The sequence below is a fragment of the Leishmania major genome, chromosome 24 (assembly GCF_000002725.2).
Source record: "Leishmania major strain Friedlin complete genome, chromosome 24".
Classification (NCBI taxonomy): Eukaryota; Euglenozoa; class Kinetoplastea; order Trypanosomatida; family Trypanosomatidae; genus Leishmania; species Leishmania major.
Window position 1 is genome coordinate 436,160 of NC_007265.2, and position 27,336 is coordinate 463,495.

Here is a 27,336-nt window from a genome sequence, read left to right on the forward strand (position 1 = left end):
ACACACACCGGATACATCAACGCACCGCCCCCTCGCCTCGTGCCCCGCCTCTCTCTCTTTTACTTTGTCCAGTTGTGAAATTACTTTTACACTTTGTGTTCCTCCATAATAAAAGGGCATCATCACGCACTGACACGCGATGACACACACACAAACTGTGGCCAACCGTATAAGACCAGCCAAGGAAGACGGGAAACGCAACGGTGTGTTTCGCCTCTTCCTGTCTTTTACTCTTTCCACACGTGATGTGCGGCCGACCTCCCTCCCTCCTTCGTCTGCTGCTCTGGACAGTGCCTCTCTTGCACGCGCACGTCCGTCTCGTCCCCTCCCCCGAACTCCTTCTTTGCCCTTCACTCTCTCGCTCTTGCTCTCTTGAATGAACAGCACACTTACGGCGGAGGCAGAAAGAGAGAGAGAGCGAGAGAGCGAAGGGCAGAGAAGGATAGAGCGAAGGCAGGTGTGTGTGAGTGTGTGTGTGTGTTTTGGTGGGGGAGTGTATGGGGGAGAGGGGGGAGGGGCGCTTCGTTGAAAGCGATCAGCAGTGCAAAGTGAGGGAGATGCAGTGGCGCTAGTTCTTACACTCACGTAGAGATACAGAGAGGAGAGGTGGGGTGGGAAAGGGCTCTGTCAGTATATGTCCTCAGGTGGAAGACGCTAACGAACCACACCACCATACACGCAAAGAAATAACGAGAGAGGAAAGACGGCATGACGTGTTACTTCTGTCGTACTTCGAGTTGTGAACGTGAATTCGGGCGAGGGGTTTGATGTGTGTGTATGTGTGTGTGTGTGTGTCCCTCTCGCCTCTCTTCTACCTCCCTCGTGCTGCTTTCACCTCCCACGCACGTACACGCATACTGCGAACACCGTCACCTTCTGTGTGTTCACGATCGAGAGGCCCCAAAAAAAATAAGAATAAAAGGAAACGAAAAGGACGATAAAGGGAGGCGACGCAGAGGAGCACGAAGGGATGGCGGCATCCAGAGGCTCAAGGGTACGCATGCACCCGCGCGCGAGGCGTTCATCTTGGCGGCTGTGTTTCGCGATCACACCAAGTGCTTCGTTGCTCATCAGTGATCTTGCGTGCTCTCTCTGTCTCTTTCGCTGCTCCTCTGATGCCACCCTGACCTGCGCCGCCTCTCCCCATCTGGCTCTATATGTGTGCATCTAGGCGTGCTCTGCCCTGCGTCCCGGTTCTCTGTGCTCCGCTGCATTCGGCTTCCCGTCTCTGCCACTCTCTCACCCCCTCCTCCTTGTCCAGAACAACCGACGGCAGCACGCCTGTCGACGCCAAAGTGGGGAAGCGGACACTTGGCGGCGTCTTGTAATTCCTATGCTGCTGTGGACCCCACCTTCTTCTCATTGGGCCCCTTATATCCCCTCGCGTTGTTGTCGCCTGTGGTGTGGATGGGTGCGGCGTGTTTGAATGGACACGTTTCTTCGCACTTTGTGTGATGGTACGTCGGCTGTCCGCAGGCGTCTGTTCAAAGCAGGGGCGGAGGTAGCGAAGAGCGAGAGAGAGAGAGCAGCCTCAGCAGCGTCATCTGCGACGCCAGCTAATCGAGCAACATAATCGAGATTTGCACACACACACACACACACACTCTTAGCATGCCTCGAGGTCGCAGTCATGGACGTGGGCACGGCGGGCGTGGTAGAGGACCGGCAGGGGCGCCAGAAGCCGACCCCGGCGACGAGATAGTGTCATCCTCTCCGCAGCCTCTCGACGCTGAGGCGGTCGTGAGGGTGCTCTCAACGATGCGCGGTCGCGGTGCACGCGGCAGGGAACGGGGTCGAGGCCGACTAGGACGTGGCAGCACTACCGGTGGTGCGCGTGGCGAACGTGGCCGCGGGGCGGTGTCCCTCGAGAGCGTCAGCGGCACCTCAGAGGCCTCGAAGTTGGTGAGCACCGTTATCCATTCGACTCCGTCTGCGCCGTCGACGCTGGAAGCGTCTTCACTGGCTGCGTCGCCAGCAGCACCTGTCGTCGTCGTCGTGCCGCAGGGTCGCATGATTACTCGCTCTCTCCTACGCGGCACCGCCTCTCTGCTCCTAGACAGCGACAGCGATGCCACCGGTAGCCCACTAGCGCTGCCGCTCAACGGCCGGCGCCGGCGACGGACGGAATCTGCGGCGGCCAACGCATCGTCTTTCTTACCTAACTCGCCTGCACCACGGGATGGCACGCTCGGTAGCTCTGCGCTCGCCTCTACCCGCATCTCCTCTGCCTCCTCTCCCGCCTCCGCGCTGGCGGGCGACACGGCGGCTACGGCCGACAGCAGCGGCAGCGGCCTCTCTCCCCTCTCACAGCGCGTCGTCATCGGAGGCCTACTGCGGTGTGTTTGCAATGCCTTCCTCGTTTCGCCTAGTGAGATACTGCTGGAGTGCTGCCGGTGCCGCAACTGGTGCCACTCCGCCTGCGTCGGCGTCGACCACGAAGAGCTGCGCCTGCGCCAACGGCAACGGGACTTTCTCTGCCCATTCTGCACAGAGACGGCCACGCCGGCTTCCGCGCCGACAGGTGCATCCAGCACCGCGGCAGACTCCCTGCCCACCGAGCCGCGCGCCTTCTCATCGCCGCCGCTGCCGCCGCCGGGGTCGCAGAAGCCGACCTCCATCACGACGTCCTTGGGCGAGTCCGTCAAGGTCCTCTTCAGCCCAGCCGCAGCGGTGGTCACAGCCGTGAATGGCTTAGCTGTTGCTCAAACGGGCGGTAGTAGTGGCACGGGAGACGCTACCGTAGCCGCTACGTCGGCGCTGCCTGTGCTGCCCCCAACCTCCACAAGCGGCTCTTCTTCGTCGAGCTACCCCTTGCTGAGTCGGCAGCCTCCGGCGCCACGCCAGCTGCCGCTAAAGCTGCGCGAGGTACCAGATCGATCCCCGCTTGCGCCACTCGCCGATGAGCTGCGGCGCCTCATCCGCATGATCGAAAACACGGCTCATCAGCTAGGCTACAACATGCTGCACCTGCCCGCGCACACGCTCACGGAGCAGCAGGTGGCTGAGTGCCTAGGGTGCTGCGCGGAGGCCATCCAAGACGCCACCTTCTCGGCCGACTACCCGGCCTACTGCCTGAAAGAGGTGCAAAATCGCCGGCACCCGTACGTGCAAGGCATCGCGCTCCAGTCACAGGCCAATGGACGCATCTGCTCCCTCATCCTGTCCAGCGGCCGAGACCTCTATGGCAACCTCAAGCCCACGATCACACAGCTCAAGAGCTCACTACAGCGCGGCCTCCTCGAGCCGTCCGCACTGACGCCATTCATGGCGCAGTGCATGGCCATCGCGGATGTGGCCGACTTTGTGCACATCACACTAAGCGCCACACATGCCCAGCATCAGCGCAAGGGTCTGGCGCGACTTCTGATGACGATGGAGCTGCTCAAGTGGAGCCTGCGGGGCCGCCACCGCGCGTTCCTCAACATGGCCATCGAAAAGCACCTCGTGGACGGCGGCAGCCGGATCGAGTTTGCGTCGCCAGTCGCGTCGAAGCGGCTCTACGAGTCCTTCGGCTTTGTTGAGGTATACCCACGCTACGACCCAGTGACCAAGAAAGAGCGCTGGACCGCGAAGGAGGCGGACATGGGGCGCGTGATGGCCAATTTGAACTTCGTCGATCATGTGCGTGCCGTGGCGGAGGCCATACCAGCCAAGTACAATGTCAGCGGGAGCCCCAACGGTGACGGCGTGGGTCATGGAGGCGGGAAGGGTATGGACGAGAGCGCTGAAGAAAGGAATTCGATCGCAAGCGGAAATGGAGCCGGCCGCTCCCGATCGGGCTGGCGCGCCGGCAACACGCGCAAGCGCGGTGACAGTGCTGCCTCTAACGGTGGAGATGACAGCGACTCGGAGCAGCGCAATGGTGATTCGAGCTGCACCAAGAATGACCCAGGAAAATGAAGCTTCGACCTGCACTCTGTGTAAGCATGTCCAATTCTACTGTTGGCGGTGGCGGGAAGGGAATGCGGGGGGGGGGGGGAGGGGGGCGCTATGCGCAGCCGTGCCACCCCCTCCTCCCTTCCTACTTCGACCCCTTGCCTCCGAGGTCGCCTCCCGCTCTTCTCCGCCCTCACCCTCGAGAGTAAACCAACGAACACAGCGAATGGGACGCGCACACACAGAGACACATACGCGCCTGCATATACATGTATACGTGCACGTGCGCCTCCGGGGGCCGCTGCTGCTTCCTGAAGAGTTCGGATGCACAAACTGGAGAAGAGACCTTCGGGCCATTGCATGAAACGGCAGCGGTGTGTGTATGTGCGTGTGCGTGCAACGCGGCTGCGCCTCTCTTGCTCCTCTCCATTGCTTTCAGCCACCGCCTCCTGCTTTTCCCTCATTTTCCGTTTTTCTTGTTGCCTTTTGCCCCCCTTCCTGTGCTCGGATTACACACCCGATGTGCGTGTCGGGGGTATGGCGTGGCTGTACGTGCCGCGTTGCATTGCTCGATGCCATATCATCGCTGCTGCTCTTCGTCATGACGGCTCCCTCTCTGTTTCTCCCGTGCACGTGGTCTCCTTCTTCTCGCGCTTCTCTATTTGTAGTGAAGGTAGGAGGCGACGACACGTGCACACACTGGCACACACGCAGGCCAACGAGTGAGCTCTCTCCCTCTTTCTTTCTCTGTCTCTCCCCAGCCCTCCCTTTGCTACAGACGCACAGAAGGGCGGAGCCGTCAGAGCTGGCGGGCGCCGGGGCAGTGAAGGTTGCGTGCATGGAGAGCACACGTACAGAGCCACGAGGACGCCTGAAGAAGCGAGAAAATGTGGGCGACACTCGCGCGTTACAAGGCCAAGTCGCTTGCGCAGATGTTTCGAAAGTTGAAGCTCGCCGGTGCGCACCCCGACGTGCTGTGGGGCATCGATGCGCAAAAAGCGCAGCACAACGGTGAGACGATGATTCGGCTGGAGACCCTCATGCACGAGCGGGCAAGCCAGGCGCTGGGATCCTCGTCGTCCTCCCCCAACGGCCACGGTCGCGACAACGCGCCGCAGTTCTTTCTCTTCTGGATGCAGCCCCATCGCGGGTCACCCGCGGCCGGTGGTGGCGGCGGTGGCAAAGCGGCCTCGGCGGCAGCGACGGGGCTGAAGGCGATCGAGTGCGCTATCACGCCCTACTCCGACAGCCGCATTGTGAAGCAGCAACTGACGAAGCTGTTCGTCGACGCCGGCATCTACGAAGACTTCGAGCTGAGCAGTGATGGGGTGGAGATGGACCTCAACTCGGTGCTCCGCTACGCCGATGAGAAACAAAATGAGCACCTCGTCCAGTCTGGCTCTCTCTACATCCGCGGTGACAAGTCAGTGGAAAATCTGCGCCGCTTCAGCGTCCTACTGGTGGTGGAGGAAGACGGAGTGAGCTACCTCGTATCGCTGCCGGAGACGCAGTCGGTGCAGCCCACCGGGGCGGGCCAGTACACGAGCACCGTCGGCGGTGGGGGCGGCGGCAGCACGGCGCCGTACGTACCTTCCAAGACGATCATTGGCCCAAACGGGGAGGTGGATCCGGATGTGCAGGACTTCATGACGGAGCGGGGTCTGCGCCCCTTCGACCTGCGCATGGCTGGCAGCCACTCCTCCGTCGAGCGCTTCGTCGTCGCCTTCGAGCGGATCGAGCGCATGTACGAGGTGCACCGCGGTCGAGCGTTCCGTCCGTCCGTCTGCATTGTCCTTAGCCTCAAGTCCCTCGACAACTTCGTTGCACCGGATGGGTCGATTGTACTGTCAGTGCAGCGCATGCCCTCGTGGGAGGAGTTCTTGCTCAGTCTGCCGCAGCCCGTCTGGCAGGAGTGCGTGCAGAAGCACAAGGAGTGGCGCGTCGGCACTGCGCCGAAGCTGCAAGAGCGCAAGCGTCAGCTCACACGCGTGGCGGACATGTTCCACGTGTACCGGGTAACCATGGAGTCCCCGATCGCCGGCAGCACGCAGTGGCAGGACGACCTGATCGCCCGGTTCATGAAGGAAGAGACAACCATACGCCGCGCCGTCGCCAAGTACAACCTCAAGTCCGACTTGCTCAAGAAGTGCGGTGAGATACGCATTGTGGAGCACCTCTACAGTGCCCTGCCGGGCTCCGCAATGCGGACGACTACCTCTGCCGGGGCGCGGAAGGAGATCGGCTTCCGCATCGGCGGCGACGGTCGAGTCACATTCAACCACTCCATCATGAACACAGGGCAGATGCTCCGTGTGCTCAAGGACAACCTCAAGCGCATGGAAACCTTCCAGCGCCAGCACGACAGCGCGATCATGGCGCTCGAGCACGTCAGTCGCCATATCCCGGTGGACTTCAGCGTCGACACAGAGTGGAAGAACCGGGCGGAAGGAAATCTCGTGCTGCACCTGGAGCGCTTCGCGCGCACCATCAAGCAAAACGAAGCGCAGCTTGGCTCCTTTCTGCGCTCCATCATGGATGGCGGGATGGGGACGTCGAGTGCTGGCACGGTCGTGGTGCCGGCCAGCATGCCGGTGAAGAAGCGAATGGTATGGGTTGTGTCGGACCGCTTTGACACGCTGCCCAGCGGCGTCGTCTTTATCCCCTTCGATGTCGACTTTGACTCTATCAAGCGCCTTCTGCTCACCCGTCAGTGAGCGCATCGTGTGTAGATGGGGGGGGGGGGGAAGGGGCGCGGCTGCGTCGATGGGAAAGCCGAAGAGTGTAACGGCAGCGAATGATCGCTGGATCCATGAGCGACACTGGCAGTGGTAGCTATGCACCACACCGCTGCAACTGCCGTTGCCTGCAACTAGCTGAGTCACGCGAAGGAGTGTGTGCAGGCGCACGTGCCGGCGAGAAAGGATGGTCTGTGGATGGAGCGTGAGGCATCGCACGTTTTGTGTGTGTGTGTGTGTGTGTGTGTGATCTTGTTTGTCGCCTGGGCTGCTGCTGGCGTTCTTGTTTCACAGTCGCAGCCGCATCGCTACCACCACTCTGCCCTCCCTCTCCCTCCCCCTCCCCTTGTTTACTCGAAGAGGGGCGATACACCCACACAAGACGCGAGGCAGTCACCACCAAGCGCGTTCGCTGCTTGTCACCGTTTTTCCCCTTTCCTTTGGCATACGCACACGCACCTGCACTCTTGGCACCCTCACGGGTGCCGTGCTCGTCTCCCTGTGAATATGTGTCTGAGTCTCCGTGTGTGCGTGCCAACGTGCGAAAGTGCCCCCTGTCACGCGCTCGTGAGGCACACGAGCAACACAATATGGAAACACGAAAGCAACTTCTTCGTCCCTCTTCGCGTGTCTTCTTTGTTTGTCACCCACGCGTACGCGTCTCCCTCATCGCCTCCTCATCTTCACGCACCCCTCCACCAACGAGCGCGTGGCAAGCGGAGAGCCAGTGTCGCTCACCATAGCACTGCAATGAGCCAAAGAAGGAAGAGCATAAGTGCTTATTGTACAAGATGCCGGATAGCGTGAGATAGAGAGAGAGACCGCGTGGGGGGAGGGGGTATGCACATGTGTACGTGGGTGTGAGCCTGGGCAAACACACTCATATACATCAATACGCACCCTCCGTTGCTGAGACTCTTTCTCTCTTTGCGTGGATGAAAGACTTGCGCGAAAGCTGCGCCACCTGCAACCCCTCCGCCTACCCCTTCCCCCTTCACACACACACGCACTGCGCTCTTCAGCACAGAGAACCTGGATGTCCTTCTCCCTTTCACTGTTCTCTTCACTGTGCCTCCTCTCCGATTCTCTCCAACCCCACCCCACCCCTCCTCACCACCACCACCCCTCCCCTGGCACCGGGTGTCGCAATAGAAACGCTGTCCGCAAACTGCAGCCACTGTTTCCGCCTCGCTCTCTTCACCTCCGCTCTTCTCCACGTACACCTTTCAAGCTCTCACTACGCTATCTTTTCTGTCTGCTTATTAACGCCGTCGCTACACGCACACACACAAAGATGCCCGCTTGCCTCGCCTACTACACCGGCGCGATGTGCTTCACGATCATCCAATTCTTCGCCTGGGCCTTCGCCCTCGTCGCCACCCCTACCGCGCAGTTCCAGACACCGGGGCACGGCTGCTATACCATGTGGGGCTACCGCAAGTTCTGCGGCGACGTGCCGTACGACCTGACCGGGGACGCCGCCTTTGGCTGCGCGCGCCGCACCTCCACAATGCGTTGCGGTGCTGCCTTCGGCGTCATGGCATCCGCGTGCGGCTTCGCCGGCCTCATATCCGCCATCGTGCTCAACACACAGATTCAGATCCCCGTCATCGTCCCCTTCGTGCTCGCCGCCGTCTGCATCCCGTGCACCATGATCTCCTGGGCCTGCGTCGCCAGCGTCTACAACTTGACCATGTGCGGCGACCGCTTTGGCAGCAAGTACCCCTACACCGCCGGCTTCGCGCTGATGGTCGCGTCCTGGGGCCTGGAGATCATTGCCGTGGTCATACTCGCCTGCACTAACTGGACGCGCCCGCCGAAGGAGGAAGAGAACGCCGCTGATGCCAAGCACTAGGACGATTCAAAGAAGCCACGGTACGCGTAAAATGCAACAGAACTGGAGTCAGCATATAGACCATGATGGCGTACGGGTGCGGAAGTGTGGGTGACACGCGCGCACCAGCGCTTCCTCCCTCCACCCGTCACGTCCCCTCCCCGTCCCTCCTGTTCCCGTCTCTCCCGCTGCTTTCCGTTTGTCTGTTTCCTTTGTTGATCTCCTAACGTGTGGGCACGCGTGCGTGTGCGCGTGTGCCTCTTTGTGTTTTGCTTGTGCGCCAACAGGTCTTTACCTCATCCCCTCCTCCCCTCCCCTCCCCTCCCCTCCCCCCCAGCCCCTTCTTCGCCGCTGCTTTCCACCACACGCGGCCATCAGCGAGCCCCTCTCTCCCTCCCTTTACTTTCCCTTTTTACGTTTTCTTTTGTTCGTTTAGGTTTGTTGTCCCCCTCGCTGCAACCGTTGATCTCATGTGCACTGTCTGCGGAGCGCTTCTCGCCGCTCCCCCTTTCTGTCTTCTGTTTCTCGCGGGCTGCCCGAGCTGCACCCGGGGTGTGTGTAAGCCCGCACACGCAGAAACACTGGGGGGGGGGGGGGGGGGCAGAAGAGACCTCCGAAAAGGGAAGGCTCGAACAACGGAGTTGGAGGGGCTGGGTAGTGCACGGCGATGTGCCGAGTCATGGGGGCAGCGGCGGCCCCCTTAGTGCGAGCGAGCGAGGGAGATATGCACTAGAGAAAGGTGGCAAGCCGGAAAGCCATGCGAAAATAAGGGAAAGAGCTACAAAGTATCGCTTGATGCACTTGTGCATGGGTTGCTGTTTGTGGGGTGCTCGACTAAGCCCACACACACACACACACGCACTTAATGCGTTATCAGCCTAATCCTTTGGCTTGCCTCTCTCTCTGTCCATCCCTCTCCTCCTTCTCCTCGTACAGTTTATTCTCTATCTCTAGTAACGAAAATGAGAGAGGGCACTAAGAGAGAGGGAGAGTAGCGGAACATGGGACGCAATACCACCCCCTTCCCCTCCTCTCTCACGGCTGTCTCTTTCCCTCCTTGATGCCATATCTCGCGTCAGTATCACATAACGTTGTCTTGGCGCACCAAAACAAAAATTTCCAGTCGTCGCTTCATCGCTCTTGCCTCTTGTCTGTATTGACACACACACACATACAGACGCACACACATACACATACGTAGTGAAGAAATATTAAGCCCAGCGCAACCTTTTCAAATTACCAACTTGCCTTTTTTCTCTCTAAGTATCTTCTGTGTGCGCGTGTATGATCGCGTACGTGTGTGTGCTGTGTGGGCTCTCCCACGTACTTCCATTCTCCTTGTTGGCGCTCTCGCTCGCTCTCTCCTAGCGTGGTTGCTGTTGTGGTTCTCGGATTGTTTTGTTTTTGTATGTGTTCTGTTGCTGACGATTTCTCTTCATCTAAGGAATGCCCCTTCTAGACCCTCCTCCTCCTGTTCGTGTGCTCGCCAACGACAACCGCCTCCAGCTGATCACCATCACCGTCCGTTTTTCTTCCACCCCCTCCCTTCCTCCCTCGATCCACCGAAGCCATGTGCACTTTGTATGCTGCTGGGAGAAGTGTTCTCCTGTTCGCTGAGTGTCGCACTCGCGAATGCGTGGAGGGGGGTGTGGGCCGGGGGGAGGGGGGAAGTACGTCCGTGTAGGGGAGCGTCTGCGCACTTAGCCAGAGTTAAGGATTACAACCGATAAGAGCGACACTTGAAACATGTGCGGCACATAGACACAAACGTGTGTGCGTGTGTTCGTGCGTCTTTGTGAACTGAGCGGGCGGATGGCCGGCAGAGTAGGCACAGTTGCTGCTGCTGCTGCTGCTCTCCCTCTCTCTCCTCACACACGCAGCCCCCCCCCCCTGCATGTGCGTCAGGGAGAGGTGAAACCGTGTCGTGCAGTGGCTGTGGGTGAGGGTGAAGACAACGGAGGGGTCTCTTCCGCCTTCGGACCTCCTCAGCTACGGCCTCCCTCATGCACTCACGATACATGAACACATCAACCCTCCTTCCTCCATCCATCTCTTTTCCCCACCCTCGTCATATGCGTCAGTCTCTCGCACCTCTCCCCTCTCGTGCCTATCAGGAACTCCCTCGCTCATTGGATTTCGTTGTTTGTTTTGTTTTTGCCGATCATCGTCGTCGTCCGCCCACACCCATTATCCCCTCCTCCCTACACTCCTTCTCGCCATCATCACTGCTATGTGCGTGCATACGCCCGTCTATACTTAGTCCTATAAGCATCAGCACGCTGCCACCTTTCCTTTTTCTGTTCCTTATTCTTGTCAGCTGTCCCTTACCTCGTCTCTCTCCCTCCTCAATCTCTCCCCTTCCTTCAAGCGCCTCCCCCCTCGGCATTCCCTTTCCTCCGTCTCTGTAAACCTGTGTGTGTGGGGGAGGTGAACCACATTATAATCTCTTATCCCTTACCCCCTATCTCTCTCTTTCTCTCTCCATCTTTCGTCGATCTCTTCCACTCTTCAAGTCGGCTTAACTGGCATTTTGCTTTCACTGTCGATGTCCATCTCCTTTTACCACCCCACCCCATAAACCCCACGCCCATCTACACCCAGAGCCCTTCCAAGTCACCGCACCTCGCCATGGGTACCCTTCGTACGTTTATCGGTGTCACCATCGCCGCGGTTCTCCAGCTTGCTGTATTTCTCTTTGTCATTGTCGCCACGCCCATCTCGCAGTTCGACGTTAAGAATGGCTCAGGATGTTATACCTTCATCGGATACAAGACGGAGTGCAGCTTATCTGCTGTTTCCGCGACAGGAACGGCTGCTTTTGGTTGCAAGCAGCGCCGCGACAGCATGGGCAGTGGCGCCGCCTTCGCCATTATCTCCATCCTCACAACGCTTGCGGCGCTTGTGTTTATCGCCCTAATGCTGCTGCGCATCCCATGCGCAGTGTTTCCTCCTCTCCTCTTCACCTGCCTATCTGTTTTCACGATCTTGATCAGCTGGGCTTGCGTGGCCAGCGTGTACAGCATCCGCATGTGCAACGACCCCTTCTACCGCTTCGTCCACTACGGCCCTGGCTTTGGGCTTATGGTGACGGCATGGTGCCTTCAGGTTATCAACGTGGTCGTGCTCTTCATGCTTTTCTTCGGCTGAGAGTGAAAAAAGGGGGGAAGAGCAAGATATTCAAAACAGCGAGTGATAAGCTAGCGTCTCCTAGTTCAGCCACCCACACACGCACACGGATAGAAGTTGGGTAGAGCGGGATACTCTCTTCTCTGCTGATGTCGTTGTGATAGTGGGAGTGTTTCTGTCCAACGCCCCTCTGCCTCTGGTGGCCTCCTCCCCTCGCTATATAACGATGTGTGTACATACATCATCATTTCCTTTTGTGTCGCTCTCTGTTGTGTGTGTGTGTGTGTGTGTGTGTGTATGTAATGACTGTCTCTGTGTCTGATAGTGTTCCTTTCCCTGTACCACTGCCTCCATCATGGAAAAGGGGGGAGACATACACCCCTCCCAGTGCGTGGTATCGCAGGGGTCAGTGCACCCACTCTGTGTGGGGAGGCCGAGCAGCCCCCCTCCACTATCCCCGCCAAAGGCCAACCCGCCTCTCGTGGTGACAGCGTTACGCGCCGACGACGTAGGGGGGGAGGTCGGGGTGAATCGCCGCCACTGCTGTCGGCGGTCAGGTGCTGGGCGGCGCCGCGCTGGGGGGACCTGCAACAGTGAGCACGCTTGTGCCATCCATGTGGTGGGCAGAGCACCGGCGTGACTCTGGCGTGTCCCCTGCCCGGCCCTCGCGCTGCCTGCTGGTGGGGGAGCCTGGGCCGCCGCGAGTGGGATGCGGCAGGTGGGGACGGGCACGGTGGTGGGGGGCGGCTGTGGGGCAGGGGCCATGCTGAGATGACCGGGCGGCGCACTGCTGCACTGACGTGTCTAGCGCTGCTTTGCACCACACGGCGGGGCCTGCGGGCAGGGCCGTGTCGGGCGGAGTCTCGCTCATCTTCTGGGGTAGAATGGGCACCTTCAATAAAATCTCTTCTCGTCAAAAATGTCTTTTGCCCTCGTATGGGGAGTGGATGGGGTGTCGCGGCCGCTCCTTCGGGCGGCTTCCAGTCGCAACGTACGAGTCTATTTAGGTGTGTGCGTGGTAGTTCTCTCCCCCCACCCTTCTAATATTAAAAGGGGATGTCAAGTGGCTTTACTATCTTATCTGTGAGCTCAGGTCAGCTCCACCCCGGCCAGCCCTCCCCCCATCATGTCCGCCATCGGGTGCAGCATGATGGACAAGGAAAGGTGGACGCCGCACCTTCGTAGAATTCATCAAAATGAAAATCAGCAGTGCTGTAAGAGCGGAATACAGAAATCAGTTCCTCCTCTCTGGCGAAGCCCAGCACATTGATGGCATCGCCCACATCGGGTTAGCAACATGGGATGGGTCCCCCTACTCAACAGCTGCCTTCTCCTCTTTCCATCTCCGTCTGATCTCACACGTGTGTGAGGGCAAGAAAAAATCATGCAAGAGGCAAGCCGGGATATCGCCGGTTGCCCTTCCCGCCGTTTGTGTGAGCGTGTACGAGGTGGCGGGTCTGTTATAGATGTGGTCGCTTTCTCTCACAGCCGCGAAGGGACGAAGAGGCGTTGATGTGCTGAGCAGCTGGAAGTGTGTGTCTGTGGTGGAGCGCACACACCCGCACCTCACGCCCTGGTACATACATGTACTTGTCTGCCACTGGTACGCGCTCCACTCCGTCAACGCCATTACCATGTTCAACCTCTCATTCCTCTTTCTCCCTCCCCCCTCTTCCCCTGGCCACTTCGCCAAACACATTTCGCACCCACAATACGCGCGCAGCGCCACCATCCGTCAAATATCATACTGTGCTCTCCTCTCCCCCTTTTCAGCTGGCTTGCTACAACGGCTATTACTACTGCGGCTACGGAAGCTACTTCATCGTCCTCTCCACCCTTGGCTCGCCTCCCGCTCCGTCCCCACCACCACTACCACCACCCTGTTGCCTCGTCTCTCTTCCTCTTACGACAAGACGCTGGAAAGATGGGCCTCCTCCCACCATTTGTAGGTGCCCTCCTCTTCACCGTCATCCAGTTTTTGGTGCTGCTGTTCGTCGTTATCTCCGTGCCAATCTCCCAAATCGATTCCAAGCGCAGCAGAGCATGCTACACCTTCTGGGGAATGAAGTCTGACTGCCGCAAGGTACATTACACGGCAAAGGGCAAGAGTGCATTCGGCAACTGTCGCCAGCGTCTCAACAACATGAGTAGTGGCGCCGCCTTCGCCATTATTTCCATCTTCACGACGTTGGTGGCACTCGTCTTTGGCATTCTGATGCTCATCCGGATCTCCTGCGCGGTCGTCTTCCCGTTGATCTTCACCTGCATATCTATCTTCACCATCCTCGTCAGCTGGGCTTGCGTGGCCGGCGCGTACACCATCAAAATGTGCGGTGTAAAGTGGTGTAGCTTTGCCTTCGAATACGGTCCGGGCTTTGGGCTCATGGTCACGGCGTGGTTCCTTCAGATTGCCAACGTGCTGGTGTTGGTGCTCATTTCCTTTTTCTAATCACCCAGTAGAGCGCCACGTGAGCCACCCACACCATTTGTGGGCAGTGTGTAAGCGAGGACGCGGAGCGCAAGAGCCACTCTCCCCATCCGTTGAGGAGAGTGGACCACACCTACATAGCAAGAGGGCGCGCGACCCTGAATCGATGCGAATCCAATAGCGCATTGGGTGGCGGAGTGGTGCCACTTTCTTTCCCCACTGCCTCTCTTTCACTTACCAACTAAGTGGACCGTGCACCCCTCTCCCTTCTCCCGCCACCCCGCCGTCGCCCACTTCCACATTGGAGTATCTATGTGATTCCGCTTGTGTGCGTGGATATCTGGTCTTCTCTTTCAATCCCCGCATGACAGGGAACGCACCGCTTGGTGCGTGGTATCGCAGGGGTCAGTGCACCCACTCTGTGTGGGGAGGCCGAGCAGCCCCCCTCCACTATCCCCGCCAAAGGCCAACCCGCCTCTCGTGGTGACAGCGTCATGCACCGACGACGTAGGGGGGGGGGGGTCGGGGTGAATCGCCGCCACTGCTGTCGGCGGTCAGGTGCTGGGCGGCGCCGCGCTGGGGGGACCTGCAACAGTGAGCACGCTTGTGCCATCCATGTGGTGGGCAGAGCACCGGCGTGACTCTGGCGTGTCCCCTGCCCGGCCCTCGCGCTGCCTGCTGGTGGGGGAGCCTGGGCCGCCGCGAGTGGGATGCGGCAGGTGGGGGCGGCTGTGGGGCAGGGGCGGGTAGATTGTGGGGCGGGGTCCTTGCCGTGATGCATGCCTGCTGCTGCTTTTCGTGGGGTGATGGGGCCTGCGGGCAGAGCCGTGTCGGGCGGATGTCGGGTCATGCTCTGTGGCGGAGGGGACGCGGTGGAAATCGCAAGTATGTATTCTGTGCGTGGACCTTCGTTTCTCTCTTCCACCCCGCCCCCTCCACTGACTCGCCACCCGCCCATCTCGTTCGTCCACGTTTCGCATGCGAACTCGCACACACACACACACACACACACAGCATTGTTTTCCAAAGAGATGGTGGTAGGCAAATGCGCTTGTGCGCATGTGTGTGTGTGTGTGTGTGTGTGTGTGTGTGTGCTGAAACCGCTACAACAGAGGCGGTTCCTCTCTCTCTCTCTCTCTCTCTTTCTCTCTCTCTGCTCGACTCTATGCGTGCAAGTCCCTTCTTCCCTTCTTCCCCCTTTCTCGTAGTCACCTTCCTCCCTCTTCTTTCATTTTTGTCGTTGTTTCCTACCATCCTTCAGGTAGGAAGATCATCCGAAACAAACAAAAAAAACGGGGCAATACATAGTCGATGTGTGTGTGTGTGTGTGTGTGTGTGTGTGTGTGTGTGTGTGTGTGAGGCGACTGGCCGAAGAGGCAGAGTGAAAAAAAAAAACGAACTCGTTTAGAATGGCGAAGGCGTGCCTGAAGCAGTCCATAAGGACGTTCCACGCTCGCTCGCTTGCTCCCCTTCCGAGGGCCCGCGTGCGAGGGCCCCCCCCCAACACACACTCGTCCCCGTCCCAGCGGGAAATTTTCGTTTATTATTATTTTTTCCCCTCCTTTTCTTGTAGGCTCGCTCTATTTATATTGGTACATTCTCCCTTATCGGCACACAGCGGTGCAACGACGTTCGGGCGTCAAGTGTTGTCTCCTTGACCATTCCCTACTGCAAGCAATATTTTCGGTCGACCTTTCAGCTCTACCTCTTGCTGTCGCTTTCGGTGAGAAGGGTGCCCCCGGTAACCCTGCTGCCCCTCCTCTCTCTCTTGCTATTTCTACTGTCTTTGTTTTCAGAGCGAGTCCCACCCGCCCACCCGACCCTCTTCAAGTCTTCACCCGTTGCGATAGGAAGCTGGAAGGATGCGTGGCCTCGCACCCCCATCCGTGCATCCAAGACACAGGCCTACAAGTATGAATGCGCTTCTATGAAAAGACGCACGCTGAGCCTGGCCGCGATGGCCCTTCGGTGGAAGCGGCGCGATTGCACGCTCCGCCCAGAAGTCCGATCGATGGAGACGAATATGCTGAGTCGCGAATGGCTTCCGCGTAACTCACTCTCGCCCTTCCATCATCCCCCTCTCCTTCTCCTTCGACGTGGATTGCGATAAACACCACACACATACACGCATAGGCATACATTGTTTTCGCTTGATTCAGCGCGTCCCCTCTGCCACAGAACATGACCCGACATTCACCCGACACGGCCCTGCTACAGGGCCCATCGCCTCGCGAAAAGCAGTAGCAGGCACTCATCACGGCAAGGACCCCGCCCCACAATCTACCCGCCCCTGCCCCACAGCCGCCCCACCCCCACCATGCCCGTCCCCACCAGCAGGCAGCGCGAGGGCCGGGCAGGGGACACGCCAGAGTCACGCCGGTGCTCTGCCCACCACATGGATGGCACAAGCGTGCTCACTGTTGCAGGTCCCCCCAGCGCGGCGCCGCCCAGCACCTGACCGCCGACAGCAGTGGCGGCGATTCACCCCGACCTCCCCCCCTACGTCGTCGGTGCATGACGCTGTCACCACGAGAGGCGGGTTGGCCTTTGGCGGGGATAGTGGAGGGGGGCTGCTCGGCCTCCCCACACAGAGTGGGTGCACTGGCCCTTGCGATACCACGCACTGGGAGGGGTGTGTTCCCGCCGTGAGAGGCATAGGAAAGCAGCTGTCGATAAACGATATGATTTCGTATGATGTGCGCGGTATTATGCGAAGGTGCTCGTCTCCTTCTGTATGGGTGCATGTGTGTGGGTGGGCGAGTGTGTGGAGTCATGGCATGTTTCTTCTCGTTTCGTCGTCTCTCCCGCTGTTGACGTCGGGTATGTGGGGCAGATGAGAGGCGAGAGACCGTGGCGGGATGGAGGAGAACCCTCGAGCGAGATGAAGACGGAAACGGAGAAGACAGATAGACAGACATGGTTGGCTTTCTGTTTCCCTCCAGATGGGCGGGGGTGGGGGTATGCTTGTTCTTTTTCGTTGAAGCATGGCGAGGGCAATGGCGAAGGGAGAGCGACTTGCAGGGAGAGAAGCACACAATGCAAGCGTGTCATGAGCCCCCACCTTCCATCCCTTTCACACAAGACACATACTCTTGCGCGAAAAGAAAGGAACCGTACGGGAGGCAGAGAAGCCACAATGGCGGGAAAGTCAGCGCAGCGGAAGGGAAGGGGGCATCCGGTGGTGCATCGATGCCTAGTGAGTGTAGAATCGCGAGGTGTTCGTAAAGGGAGCACGTGTGGAAACGAAGGCGGGGCGGCGGTTCGGCTTGCGTGCCTCGGTGCGGTTCTTGTCCCCCCCCCCGCTGGCAGGAGTTGCAGCCACGGCTCGTGTAAGTGTGTGTCTGTACGCGTTTGTGATGGGTAAAGAAAAAAAGAAACGCACCAATCAAGTCGCATTCAGCTATCAGGTAACGCACCTACCAGCCTGCACGCAGACGCAGATACATATCCGTCCGTTGGCCGGCCTACTGCCGGTAGGAGTGAGACGACGAGCCTCGGCCACACACCTCTTGCTTGCGCAGGCACCAGTCCACCCGCTCACCACTCCGAGTCCCACGCCAAAGATTCAATGTGTGCCTGTAACGCCGCACCCCTCTCGCCACCTCGACTCTTACGTTGCTCCCGCGGTGCCGCAATGAATATGTGGAGCTGAGCGAATGAACGGCCGAGAAGGCCTGACTCATCCTCTGCAGATCAGCTGATGCTTCTCCGCGTATCGCCACGACCTCTGCAGCTCACTTATAGCGCAACGCGCCCTTCTCCACACTCGTCTATCCACCTCCCCAACCCGCACCGTCACCTTCGCCTTTGCCTGCTTCACAACAAACCCCGCGCCCTGTCATGCAATCAACACTCCCTGCGCCGTCTGCCTCTCTCCCTCCTTGATACTCCAACAGCACGCCGCTAACTTACACCTTAACCACTACCGCAGCTTTTCACCTCTACCGCCCTCTTTTTCTCTCCTGCTACCCTCCTGTTCATCTGTACCGACCTCCCCCGACAAGTGGATTCGCCTTGCGGACACCCCAGCTCCCCATTTCCAGACTCGACACCTACGGCCACCGCACACACACAAAGATGCCCGCTTGCCTCGCCTACTACACCGGCGCGATGTGCTTCACGATCATCCACTTCCTCGCCTGGGCCTTCGCCCTCGTCGCCACCCCTACCGCGCAGTTCCAGACACCGGGGCACGGCTGCTACACCATGTGGGGCTACCGCAAGTTCTGCGGCGACGTGCCGTACGACCTGACCGGGGACGCCGCCTTTGGCTGCGCGCGCCGCACCTCCACAATGCGTTGCGGTGCTGCCTTCGGCGTCATGGCATCCGCGTGCGGCTTTGCCGGCCTCATATCCGCCATCGTGCTCAACACACAGATTCAGATCCCCGTCATCGTCCCCTTCGTGCTCGCCGCCGTCTGCATCCCGTGCACCATGATCTCCTGGGCCTGCGTCGCCAGCGTCTACAACTTGACCATGTGCGGCGACCGCTTTGGCAGCAAGTACCCCTACACCGCCGGCTTCGCGCTGATGGTCGCGTCCTGGGGCCTGGAGATCATTGCCGTGGTCATACTCGCCTGCACTAACTGGACGCGCCCGCCGAAGGAGGAAGAGAACGCCGCTGATGCCAAGCACTAGTATATCTGGGCGCGTCGGCACCGCATCGGCTTCGTCCATCTGTTACCGCAGCTGAGATGCAAGGTCGCTGCCTGTTGTAAAGGCGCGTAGCGGGATGCGGTGGTTGGTTCGACAGAGGAGACTTTGTTAGCCGAGTATGTTCGCTTGATGGTCGATGTACAGTGGGACCGGGACGGGTTTCGGGCGCATCGGTTCCGATGCTATGGAATGTCCAGTGCCCGCCGCTCCTCCTCTCCCCCTGTCACTCACCGTTGCCGAGTTCCTTCTCTCTTGAACGCCTTTACCATCGAGTGTGTATGTGTGCTGCGCTGTGTTCCTTGTGCCCCACCCTCCGCTCTTCTCCCTTGGCCTCTCTGCGTCGAACTGGTGCTGATGGTACAGTGGTCATGTGAATAAAGAAAAAGCAGCACACAGTCGCATATTCGGAGACACGGAACGCTGGTGAGGCGTGCTGCCACACACACACACACACACACGCAGAGACTCCGGGAATGCACACAGCTAGTGCCCCTGCCGCTGCTCTTTGTTTTCTTGAACAGGTGGAACGCGCGCACACGCAGCGAGAAGACTACAATCAACCGACAGCGCCACCAAAGAACAAAACAACGGCTCACCTCTCTTTCTCTCCGTCCCCTCTTCTCTCTGGTTCCAGCACCACCGCGAATCGCTGTCTCTTGATTTTTTGTTGTTGTCTAACTGTCCCTCTAGTGCTCCGTATTTTCTTCTCTTTACCCCCTCCTCTTACTAAGTTCGGTGGCTCTGTTGTGTACCTCTTCCCCTGTCTGTTGGTTTTTTTCTTGCGTGTGCGTGTGTGTTTTACCTCGGATGTTCTGCCTCTTTTCGGAACCAAAGCATTTCTCTATCTTTTTCTCGCCACACGCACGCAAGCACGCACACGCACTCTCACACTCTCTGTATGGTAGCGCGATGCCCACTGTAGAGTAGCACATACATTGTGCTTTCGGATGGAGAAGAGAGGGGGGAAGAAAACGGCGACAAGAGGAATATGGATGACGTGGAGGAAAGAGAAGGGGTTGTCTCATAGTTCCCGCTCCTCCTCCTCTCCCGCCCCCTACCTCTTGCTCCCATCCCCACCTCCCGCCTTCCCTCTTCCTTCAATCAACCAACCCCCGTTCTCCATCCTCCCCCATCACGCGCTGTAGCCCCATTCCAACGCCGTCTAGAGAAGAAAAAGAGCGAGAGGGAGGGAAATGAGGGAAGTGCTTTACCTGTCTACGCGTCCCCATTCTTTTCTCTTTTATGGTGTGTAGGTGTGTGTGTGTGTGTGTGTGTGTGCTGGGAGGTCTCTCTACCTTCCCTACTCCTTCTCTTTTCCTGTTCTCGCTGTTGTTCTCCCCCACTCTAAAAGCTCATCTGCATCCATTTAACGGAAACAAACAAAGGAAAAGAAAAGGCTACGAAGTGTGCACGTGTACAATGTCCACTCTTGGCCCCCTCCCTCCACCTCCACGTACTCAGCCGCAGGCAGAAGCGCACTGACACACACACACACGTTATTTGTGTGTGTGTGTGTACGGTTCCCCCCTCTCTTTCCCTCACTGCCAAGCTGCACCCTCCCCCCCCCCCGTCTTTCACAGGCTTCACATGAGAGTGGTAGGAGGAGAGTAACGCAACGGTGAGAAGAAAATGGACGTGTGTGCAGGGGGCACGAACTGCTCTCCCCACATTGGTGCATGGCATTCACTTGTGCCCTTGTGCATGTGTGGAATAAGAGTTCACATTCACACGCACGCACTCCTTCGTTTTTTCTCACGGGTGTCTCTTGCTGTTTGGCGTTGCTGCTGCATGTGTGATGTATGCCTGCGTATGGGGCTCTTGTACTTCGTCGGCTGCTCGCCCTTCGCTCTCTCTTCACTTCTCACTGTCTACACTGTCGCGTTGCTCACAGTGCAGGAGACGCTCGTAGCAACCCCCCCCACACACACACACAAACCCACCCGATTCCGGGGGTGGACAAGGCCAGCACCGCATGTTTCTTTCCTTGGTCGGCGAAATACCAGAGTAGCACTGCCCGCTGGGCTGCACACCACATGCTAACGCACGCGGCACTATCTACGTCATTGATCGCATTCGCCGCATTGGCTACCCGCTTCGGTTGCACAAGCCCACGGCAGCTTCTCCCGCCGCATTGCCGACGCCGCCCGCAGCGTCTCTCGTCGCTGCCCCCATCGCGCCTGCTGGGAGTAGTGCTGTTCCCCCGGTGTTCAGCTTCACCTTCCCTCTGAACCAGCCTATGGTAGCGGCCCTGCCTCAGCAGACGCAGCTGATGCAGTTGAAGTAGATGATCGTCAACACCCCATCATCCCTCTACGGCAAGCATGGCGTCGCAGGTTGCACCGCTGGACATGCAAGGGTTGGCGATATCGTATCGCGCGAACGCCGTCGTGGAGTTTGACCCTGTGTCGTCCACCATTGCTATCGTGTGTCCCACCACTCGTTTAGCGTTCTAAGGGAAAAGGCACCTTCACAACGACTCCCCCCGCTCGCCTGCTGATGCCCCCCAACCAGCTACTCTTCTTCCCTGCCCTGCACCAGCGAAGACTTTGCTCATCAAATTCAACGCCAAGATAAGACTACAGCGTCCACGGGTACGACGGCAGCAGACAAGGACCGCCTGACAACCCCATCTGCGCGCTCGGTCGCCTCTGTGCCGAACGACGCCGTCGACACTCCTTCCATGCACTATAGCTCCATCAGCGAGAGTGGAATGTGGCAGTCGATTCACTTCTGCCTTCTTCCGCCGCGCCCTTGCTCGCTCGAGGAAGTCTGCCTCACGCTTCGAATGCCGCGCCCGGTGGCCTACGCGGACGCTGTTGCTCCTCTCCTGCCACTACTGACGAGTCTTTTTCCACATCGACGCGCGGTGCATGTGCCGCCACCTCTCCTTCGTGACACCCCATCGAGTGCAGCGGTAGCGCGATCGCGGATACTGTGTCTCGAAGGTGACTACCCTGGTGTTTGTGGAGCCTCCTAGCCTGATGACAGCCGGGCAGCGCGAACCTTATCGTGTGCGACGGCGCCACCCTCGCCGTGTCCGCAGTTGAGTGAGAGGATCTAGCGCTGATAGTGGGAAGTGCGTTTGTGGAAGAGCCGCCGGAGTTTGCTGGATTGGCACCTCGTCATGCAAGGCATCGACGTCGTGACCCCGTACTGCGCCACGTGGCGATGTGCCGCTGCGCTCGAATGAGAATCCCGTACCCGGCAACACCACGAGGCGCAAGGAGTGGCAGGGCCCAGGCCAGCCGTGCTATCAGGGGAGGGGAGGACATGTCCGACGTAACGGGCGCGTTTTTCTTGCAGGGGTCGTTTTTCTGACGTTCTGTGTGCTCGTGTGTGTGTGTGTGTGTGTGTGTGTTGCCCTACGCACTCTGAAGAAAGAGTCGTGGTTGGGGCGGTATGGGGAGGAACGCACATCATTTTCGGCACTCCCTCCCTGTGCGCACAATGCCCAGTGCAATCGAGTGGATGAAGGAAAGAACACCAAAGAAAAACCGGACGACTGCTGTGAAGCCCGGCCACAGGTATGCCCGGCAAAGACTAAGATACATGCGCTGGTGCTGCAGAGGTGGCCCCAGCCATCGATTTCTCTGTGGTGTGCCGAACGCAGTGCGTACCATCGCATACAAACCGCCCGCGTCTGTCACGCGGCTCTTTCCCTCTCTGGTTGCTGCTCTCGCTTACGTGGGTCCCCCTCCCCTCTCGCTCCTTGATGAGGCTCCTCCCTCTCTCCCACTCCTCCTCCTCCGCTCCCATCAAGCAGTGGCCATCTGGCACTCGCGCCGTGCGGTCCCCTCAGCTGCGGCAAATGGATTCTTTCTACAGCAATCAGGTGCGTCGGGAAGAAGCGCATGCGCTGCGGGCACAGCTCAGTGCCTTCGTCGATCATCACGAGCAGCAGCTCTTCGACGCGCAGCAACGGCTGCGCCACCCGACCGATGCCACGCACTGGAGTCGTCACCACGATGTCGTGACGGTGCAGCTGGCAGACACGCCGTACCACGCTTCGTTCGGCGCACATCATCAGCCGCGGCAGCGGCGAGCGTACCAGCAGTCATCGATTGCAGACTTGCTCGGCAGCACGATGGCCAGCACCGATCCGCTTTTCTTCCGCCTTCTCGTCTCTCTTGCGAGCTCCAATGCGGAGATGCAGGCTCTCAGCGACGAGGCGCGGCGCTGCTACGCGCCTCCGCTGGCGCTGGTCGGTGATGACAACGAGAACTGCTACAAGAGCCGGTCGACCGACAGGGAAAAGGGACTTGGCAGTGACGGCAGCAGCAGCAATATCCGACGTGGCGGGCACCCAGAGATGAATGCTGGTGGTGGCAACGGTCCGTCGTCGCTGCAACACCAACAGCTGCGGCGGCAACAAGAGCAGGAGGACATTCTTGAGGAAGAGAAGCTGCTGCACTCCACGTGGACACTGCTGCCTCTGTTGCAGGACATCTGGCTGTGGCAGCAACGCGTGCAGGACGTAGTGGCGCACGCGCTCTTCCAGCTGGCGAGCATCTACCATGACGCTCGCTCGAAAGGAAGCAGGGGCGAGCCGACCCCGCTCCTCCGTGTGCGACTGACATCTTTCTGGGACAGCCTGAGCGACCTTCTTGGTGCGGTCCTCCTTGTTGAAGAGGTCCTTCACCAGAATGCCAGTATTAGAGACGGCGTAGAGGTGATGCAGCGCCTTCTCGCGCAGCAGCAGCTGGATGCCAAGCGAGATGACGCCACTGGCGGCGACGATGACGGAGAAATGATGCGCCTGCTGCTGCAGAAGCTGCAGGCCGACATCTTGGATAGTAGCCTACTCGCCTCCGTATCCGCGCAGCGCTTCGACCAGCTCTTTGAAGCCTCACTGGCCGCATGTGAGCAGAGGGAGTCGAGATCGACAGCTTCCGTGCCTAGCACGCAGTGCGATGCCACGGCCGCGCAGACTGCAGCGACGCCGCACCCACCGCCTTTTCGGGAGCACATTTCCCTGTGCGAAGAGTTTATCGCCGTCTTGACAGGGCGGTGCAATGACTTTGAGGCCACCCTCTCGTCACCTCGTGCGTTGGAGCACAAGTCGAGCCTTGCCGCTCTCTGCGGGCTATGCTACTTGCTGAAGGGGTTGTTCCTGAGCCCCCTACCGGCACGCGGTGGCCCCGCCGCAGGCCCCACCCCAGTGGCGTCGACAACGGTAAGCAAGCTCGTCACAGCGACCCTAGGGCATGTCAGCAAGCGGGTCGTTGCCTGGCAGTCTGTCGTCCCACTGCTGCAGCTGCAAGGCCTCTATGTGCTGTGCCCACTGCTGTGGTGGCGGCGTGCCTTTCCCGGCGAACTTTCCGCTGCTGCTGGCGCCCTGAAGGACGGTACTGGCGCGCTGGTCCGCAGAACCGTTGTGGAGGCGTGCCAGACCTCCGACTCGGAGTTCCTCTCGAGCATCTCGCAGTGGACACAGCTGGTGGATCGCTGGGCCGCGGTCGAGATGCAGTCCGCCCTGCCCATCGACGCACCCCTGTGCCGTTCGTTCATCCAGAGGATGGTGCTGCTTATCCAACAAGGAGTGGCTCTGTCGCGCAGCGTTCAAGACGGCGTAGTGCAGCTCCTGTTGCTCCATCACCACGCGGAGGCGGCGCTGACGGTGTCGATGGTGCACGGTATCCTGCAAGGCGTGCTGCTCTTGCAGCGCATCGCGGATGCCTACCACAGCAAAATGGGCATCCTCGCCACTGCTCAGGCGGCGCTCGTGCAGTCGATCGTGTATGTCCTCGAGAAGCACCTCTACAACTTGTTCACCCGCACCTGCAGCTCCAGACCAGGCACCGCAGCAGTGCCGACGGCAGTTGCGCAGGAGCAACTCCTTGCGCTACAAGCTGCCTTGCAGCTTCTTCACAAGCCTTTTACAGCGGACACCTTAGCGTGCCTGGTGCTGCTGCTGGACGTGGCGCTAAATCGCGAAGCGCTGCAGCAAAGCAAGACCTCACCTGCGATCACAGAGCAGGAGCGCGACGACGCCTTCATCGCGCTGGCACAGCTGAAGGCAATCCTCACCTACCAGCAGACGCTGCCGTGCATCACGAGCGCCTCTTTCCTCTTCTTTCATCGCGAAACCCTGTACCCGCTCTTCCTCAAGTACTGCTACGAGCACACCTTGGCGGCCGTCTCCCTGCCGCAGATCGTGTCTGCCCTGGGCGACTGTCGTCTGCTCATCATGTCCGCCCGGCATGTGAAAAACCCGTCGGAGACGCTGCTGAGCGACTACGTAGAGTTTGTGCGAGACTGTGTCCATCAGGAGCTGGTGCAGCCCCTGTGCACCGAGATTGAGAACCAGCTGCGGCTGCGCACGCACGACGCCGTGCTAGGCCAGCCGTACCGCGTACTGCGGCCGTCTGCCGAGGCTGCCGGGCGCGATCTGACCCGCTATACACTGCTGCAGCCATTTCGCTTCTTCGATGAATGGATGCACTTGGAGGCGCAGATCGAGCACTACCTCAGCGCGCAGTTCTACAACCTGAACGCCCTCATGCCGAACGACTGGAAAACGTACGAGGAGATGCGCAGTCTCGCCCTTCGCACCTACCACCTGCGCATCGCAGACAGCCACCTGCCGAGCTGCATCCTGGACCAGGGACTGGACGTGCTTGTCATCACGGAGAACATCCAGCAGTTTGTCGCGTACTACACGTACAACCTGAATGAGCAGATCTTCATCCAGCGCCCCTCTTTGACTCCGTCGAAGCACCTGCATACCCTCAACACGCGCCACATCGCCAACTCGATCCGCACACACGGCACCGGAGTCATGAACACCGCTGTGAACTACGTGTACAAGTACCTCCTAAAGAAGATGGCCATCCTGTCGCACTTCCTGCACGACGACTACGTCCGCTCGCATCTGCTGAAGGACGCACGGGCGATGCGGCAGCGCAAGAAGGAGCAGCAGCCCTGCAAGTACCCTGTGGAGCAGGCAGAGCAGCTGATCCGCGAGATGGACCGCCTCGGCGTCGCGCACGACGGCGTGTCGTTCTTGGAGAAGGCTCGTCAGCTGATTAGTGAAATGGGAAACGCGCTGGGGTTCATGCGCATGATGCGCAGTGGCGGGCTGCGTGCGGTGGCAGAGAGAGCGCGCTTCGTACCGCTTCCGACGACGGCGGCGGCGGCGGCGAGAAGCGGCAGCGCGACGGAGGCATCCGCAGCGGCAGGAGTGCCGTTGAGCGCCTACATGGTGCACGGGTCCCGCACCTCGCGGCCACCACGCAAGTCGGTCGACAACACGGATGACGAAGAGGGAGAGGAAGAGGGCACACAAAACGGGTCTGACAACGGAGACAGCGACACGGTGCAGCAGCGCCAACTGAATCTGCGGCGCAGCACCGTCGACGCCGTTTCCAACCTTGACCGGGTAGTGCACAGCATGCTCGAGCAGCTCTCTGACGGCTCCCAGTACTACCCGCTTCTCCTAGACGCGATCGGGCGCCGGCTGCGGCGCTCATCAGCGGAGCGGTATGCTCACTTGCAGCTGCTGTACCTCCTCGTCCCCGCCCTGGCAAATCTGCAGGTGGCCTACACCATCCAGGAGAAGGAAAAGCTGCTCAAGAAGCACAAGGAAGAGGGCGTCTTCTCTGACGACGGCTTCGCGTTAGGGACGACGTTCTTGCTCGTCCTCTTTCGCGCCTACGAGTTGTTTGATGACCTTCACTGGTTCGAGAACAAGAAAACCCAGTACCGCGGGAGGCTCGAGGCGCTGCAGGCGGCGCTCTCTATCGCCACGGCTAGCGGCTCACCAGAGTTCGACAACCTCCACCTCACTTCCTCCACCCTGCACACGTATCTAAAGGAGTACACGGGGCTGGAAAATGCCTTCACCTCCAGCCGGCGCTTCTTCGACACCGTCTCGTCGTCGTCCTCTGCGTCCGCAGCTGCTGCACGCCCGACCGCGTCCGATGCCAGTCGTCGTCACCACGCACAGGAGGCATCGGATGGAGAGGACGAGCAAGAGAGCGGCGAGTAAAAACAATCGGCTCGACTTCAGAAGTCACATGAGGGAGGAGTCGGAAGGCCTCTCTGTGAGTCGCCTCTGCTACCGAGTGTCCGTTTACGTTGGCTGCTGTATTCGTGTGATTTTACCGCCATCCTACCTCTTCTTCTCACCCCTGTCCACAGTCCCCTCCCACATGCCGTCGTGGACACCGTTTGGTGCATAAGGTATGTGTGTATGTGTATGTGTGTGCGCTTACATGCACGGTGCAACGAAAAAACAGCCGGAGACGCTTATTTAGGGTTGGACCGGGTCGACAGTTGTGAGCCAGTCAGCCCATCTCCGCCCCGCCTCCACGCTTCCTTCATTCCTCTCTCCCCCTCCATCCTTCACCGGTGTGTCAGCGGCCGCGCTGTTGATGTGGAGTTTCTCCAGTCCTTGCCCCCACCACCCCTCACACTCCCGTGCTACTCCCGCCCTTTCTCCTGTTCACGATGGACCCTCCTGTTTTGTCACATACACATACATACACACATACACATACACACACAAATGCGCTGGCAGTCCTGCCAACCCAGCACCACACCCAATCCGCGACCCGTCTCTCTTTTGCCTGGCCTTCCTCGACAGAGGGGCAACAACAGCCACGGCAGAAGAGCGAGGAGGAGGAGCGGGTGTGGCGACATGGTGAAGTACGCTCACACACGCAAAACTCAACTTCTACGCC

General features: G+C 59.3%; 7 protein-coding genes across 7 annotated transcripts; all 7 read left to right on the forward strand.

The window, feature by feature from the left end:
* Positions 1–1,611: 1,611 nt before the first annotated feature.
* LMJF_24_1230 (conserved hypothetical protein) lies at positions 1,612–3,900 on the forward strand (the record flags this gene model as incomplete). Its single annotated transcript, XM_001683587.1, has 1 exon — positions 1,612–3,900. One exon carries the CDS (start codon positions 1,612–1,614, stop codon positions 3,898–3,900), a length of 2,289 nt encoding a protein of 762 aa, XP_001683639.1.
* Positions 3,901–4,763: 863 nt separating this feature from the next.
* Positions 4,764–6,590, forward strand: LMJF_24_1240 (conserved hypothetical protein; the record flags this gene model as incomplete). Its single annotated transcript, XM_001683588.1, has 1 exon — positions 4,764–6,590. One exon carries the CDS (start codon positions 4,764–4,766, stop codon positions 6,588–6,590), a length of 1,827 nt encoding a protein of 608 aa, XP_001683640.1.
* Positions 6,591–7,905: 1,315 nt separating this feature from the next.
* LMJF_24_1250 (amastin-like surface protein-like protein) lies at positions 7,906–8,466 on the forward strand (the record flags this gene model as incomplete). The annotated part of the gene is made up of 1 exon (XM_001683589.1): positions 7,906–8,466. One exon carries the CDS (start codon positions 7,906–7,908, stop codon positions 8,464–8,466), a length of 561 nt encoding a protein of 186 aa, XP_001683641.1.
* A 2,607-nt stretch (positions 8,467–11,073) lies between these two features.
* Positions 11,074–11,592, forward strand: LMJF_24_1260 (amastin-like surface protein-like protein; the record flags this gene model as incomplete). Its single annotated transcript, XM_001683590.1, has 1 exon — positions 11,074–11,592. The coding sequence occupies one exon, from the start codon at positions 11,074–11,076 to the stop codon at positions 11,590–11,592; it is 519 nt and encodes a 172-aa protein (XP_001683642.1).
* Positions 11,593–13,495: 1,903 nt separating this feature from the next.
* LMJF_24_1270 (amastin-like surface protein-like protein) lies at positions 13,496–14,020 on the forward strand (the record flags this gene model as incomplete). The annotated part of the gene is made up of 1 exon (XM_001683591.1): positions 13,496–14,020. One exon carries the CDS (start codon positions 13,496–13,498, stop codon positions 14,018–14,020), a length of 525 nt encoding a protein of 174 aa, XP_001683643.1.
* Positions 14,021–18,076: 4,056 nt separating this feature from the next.
* LMJF_24_1280 (amastin-like surface protein-like protein) lies at positions 18,077–18,637 on the forward strand (the record flags this gene model as incomplete). The annotated part of the gene is made up of 1 exon (XM_001683592.1): positions 18,077–18,637. The coding sequence occupies one exon, from the start codon at positions 18,077–18,079 to the stop codon at positions 18,635–18,637; it is 561 nt and encodes a 186-aa protein (XP_001683644.1).
* Positions 18,638–22,367: 3,730 nt separating this feature from the next.
* LMJF_24_1290 (conserved hypothetical protein) lies at positions 22,368–26,642 on the forward strand (the record flags this gene model as incomplete). The annotated part of the gene is made up of 1 exon (XM_001683593.1): positions 22,368–26,642. The coding sequence occupies one exon, from the start codon at positions 22,368–22,370 to the stop codon at positions 26,640–26,642; it is 4,275 nt and encodes a 1,424-aa protein (XP_001683645.1).
* Positions 26,643–27,336: the final 694 nt, after the last annotated feature.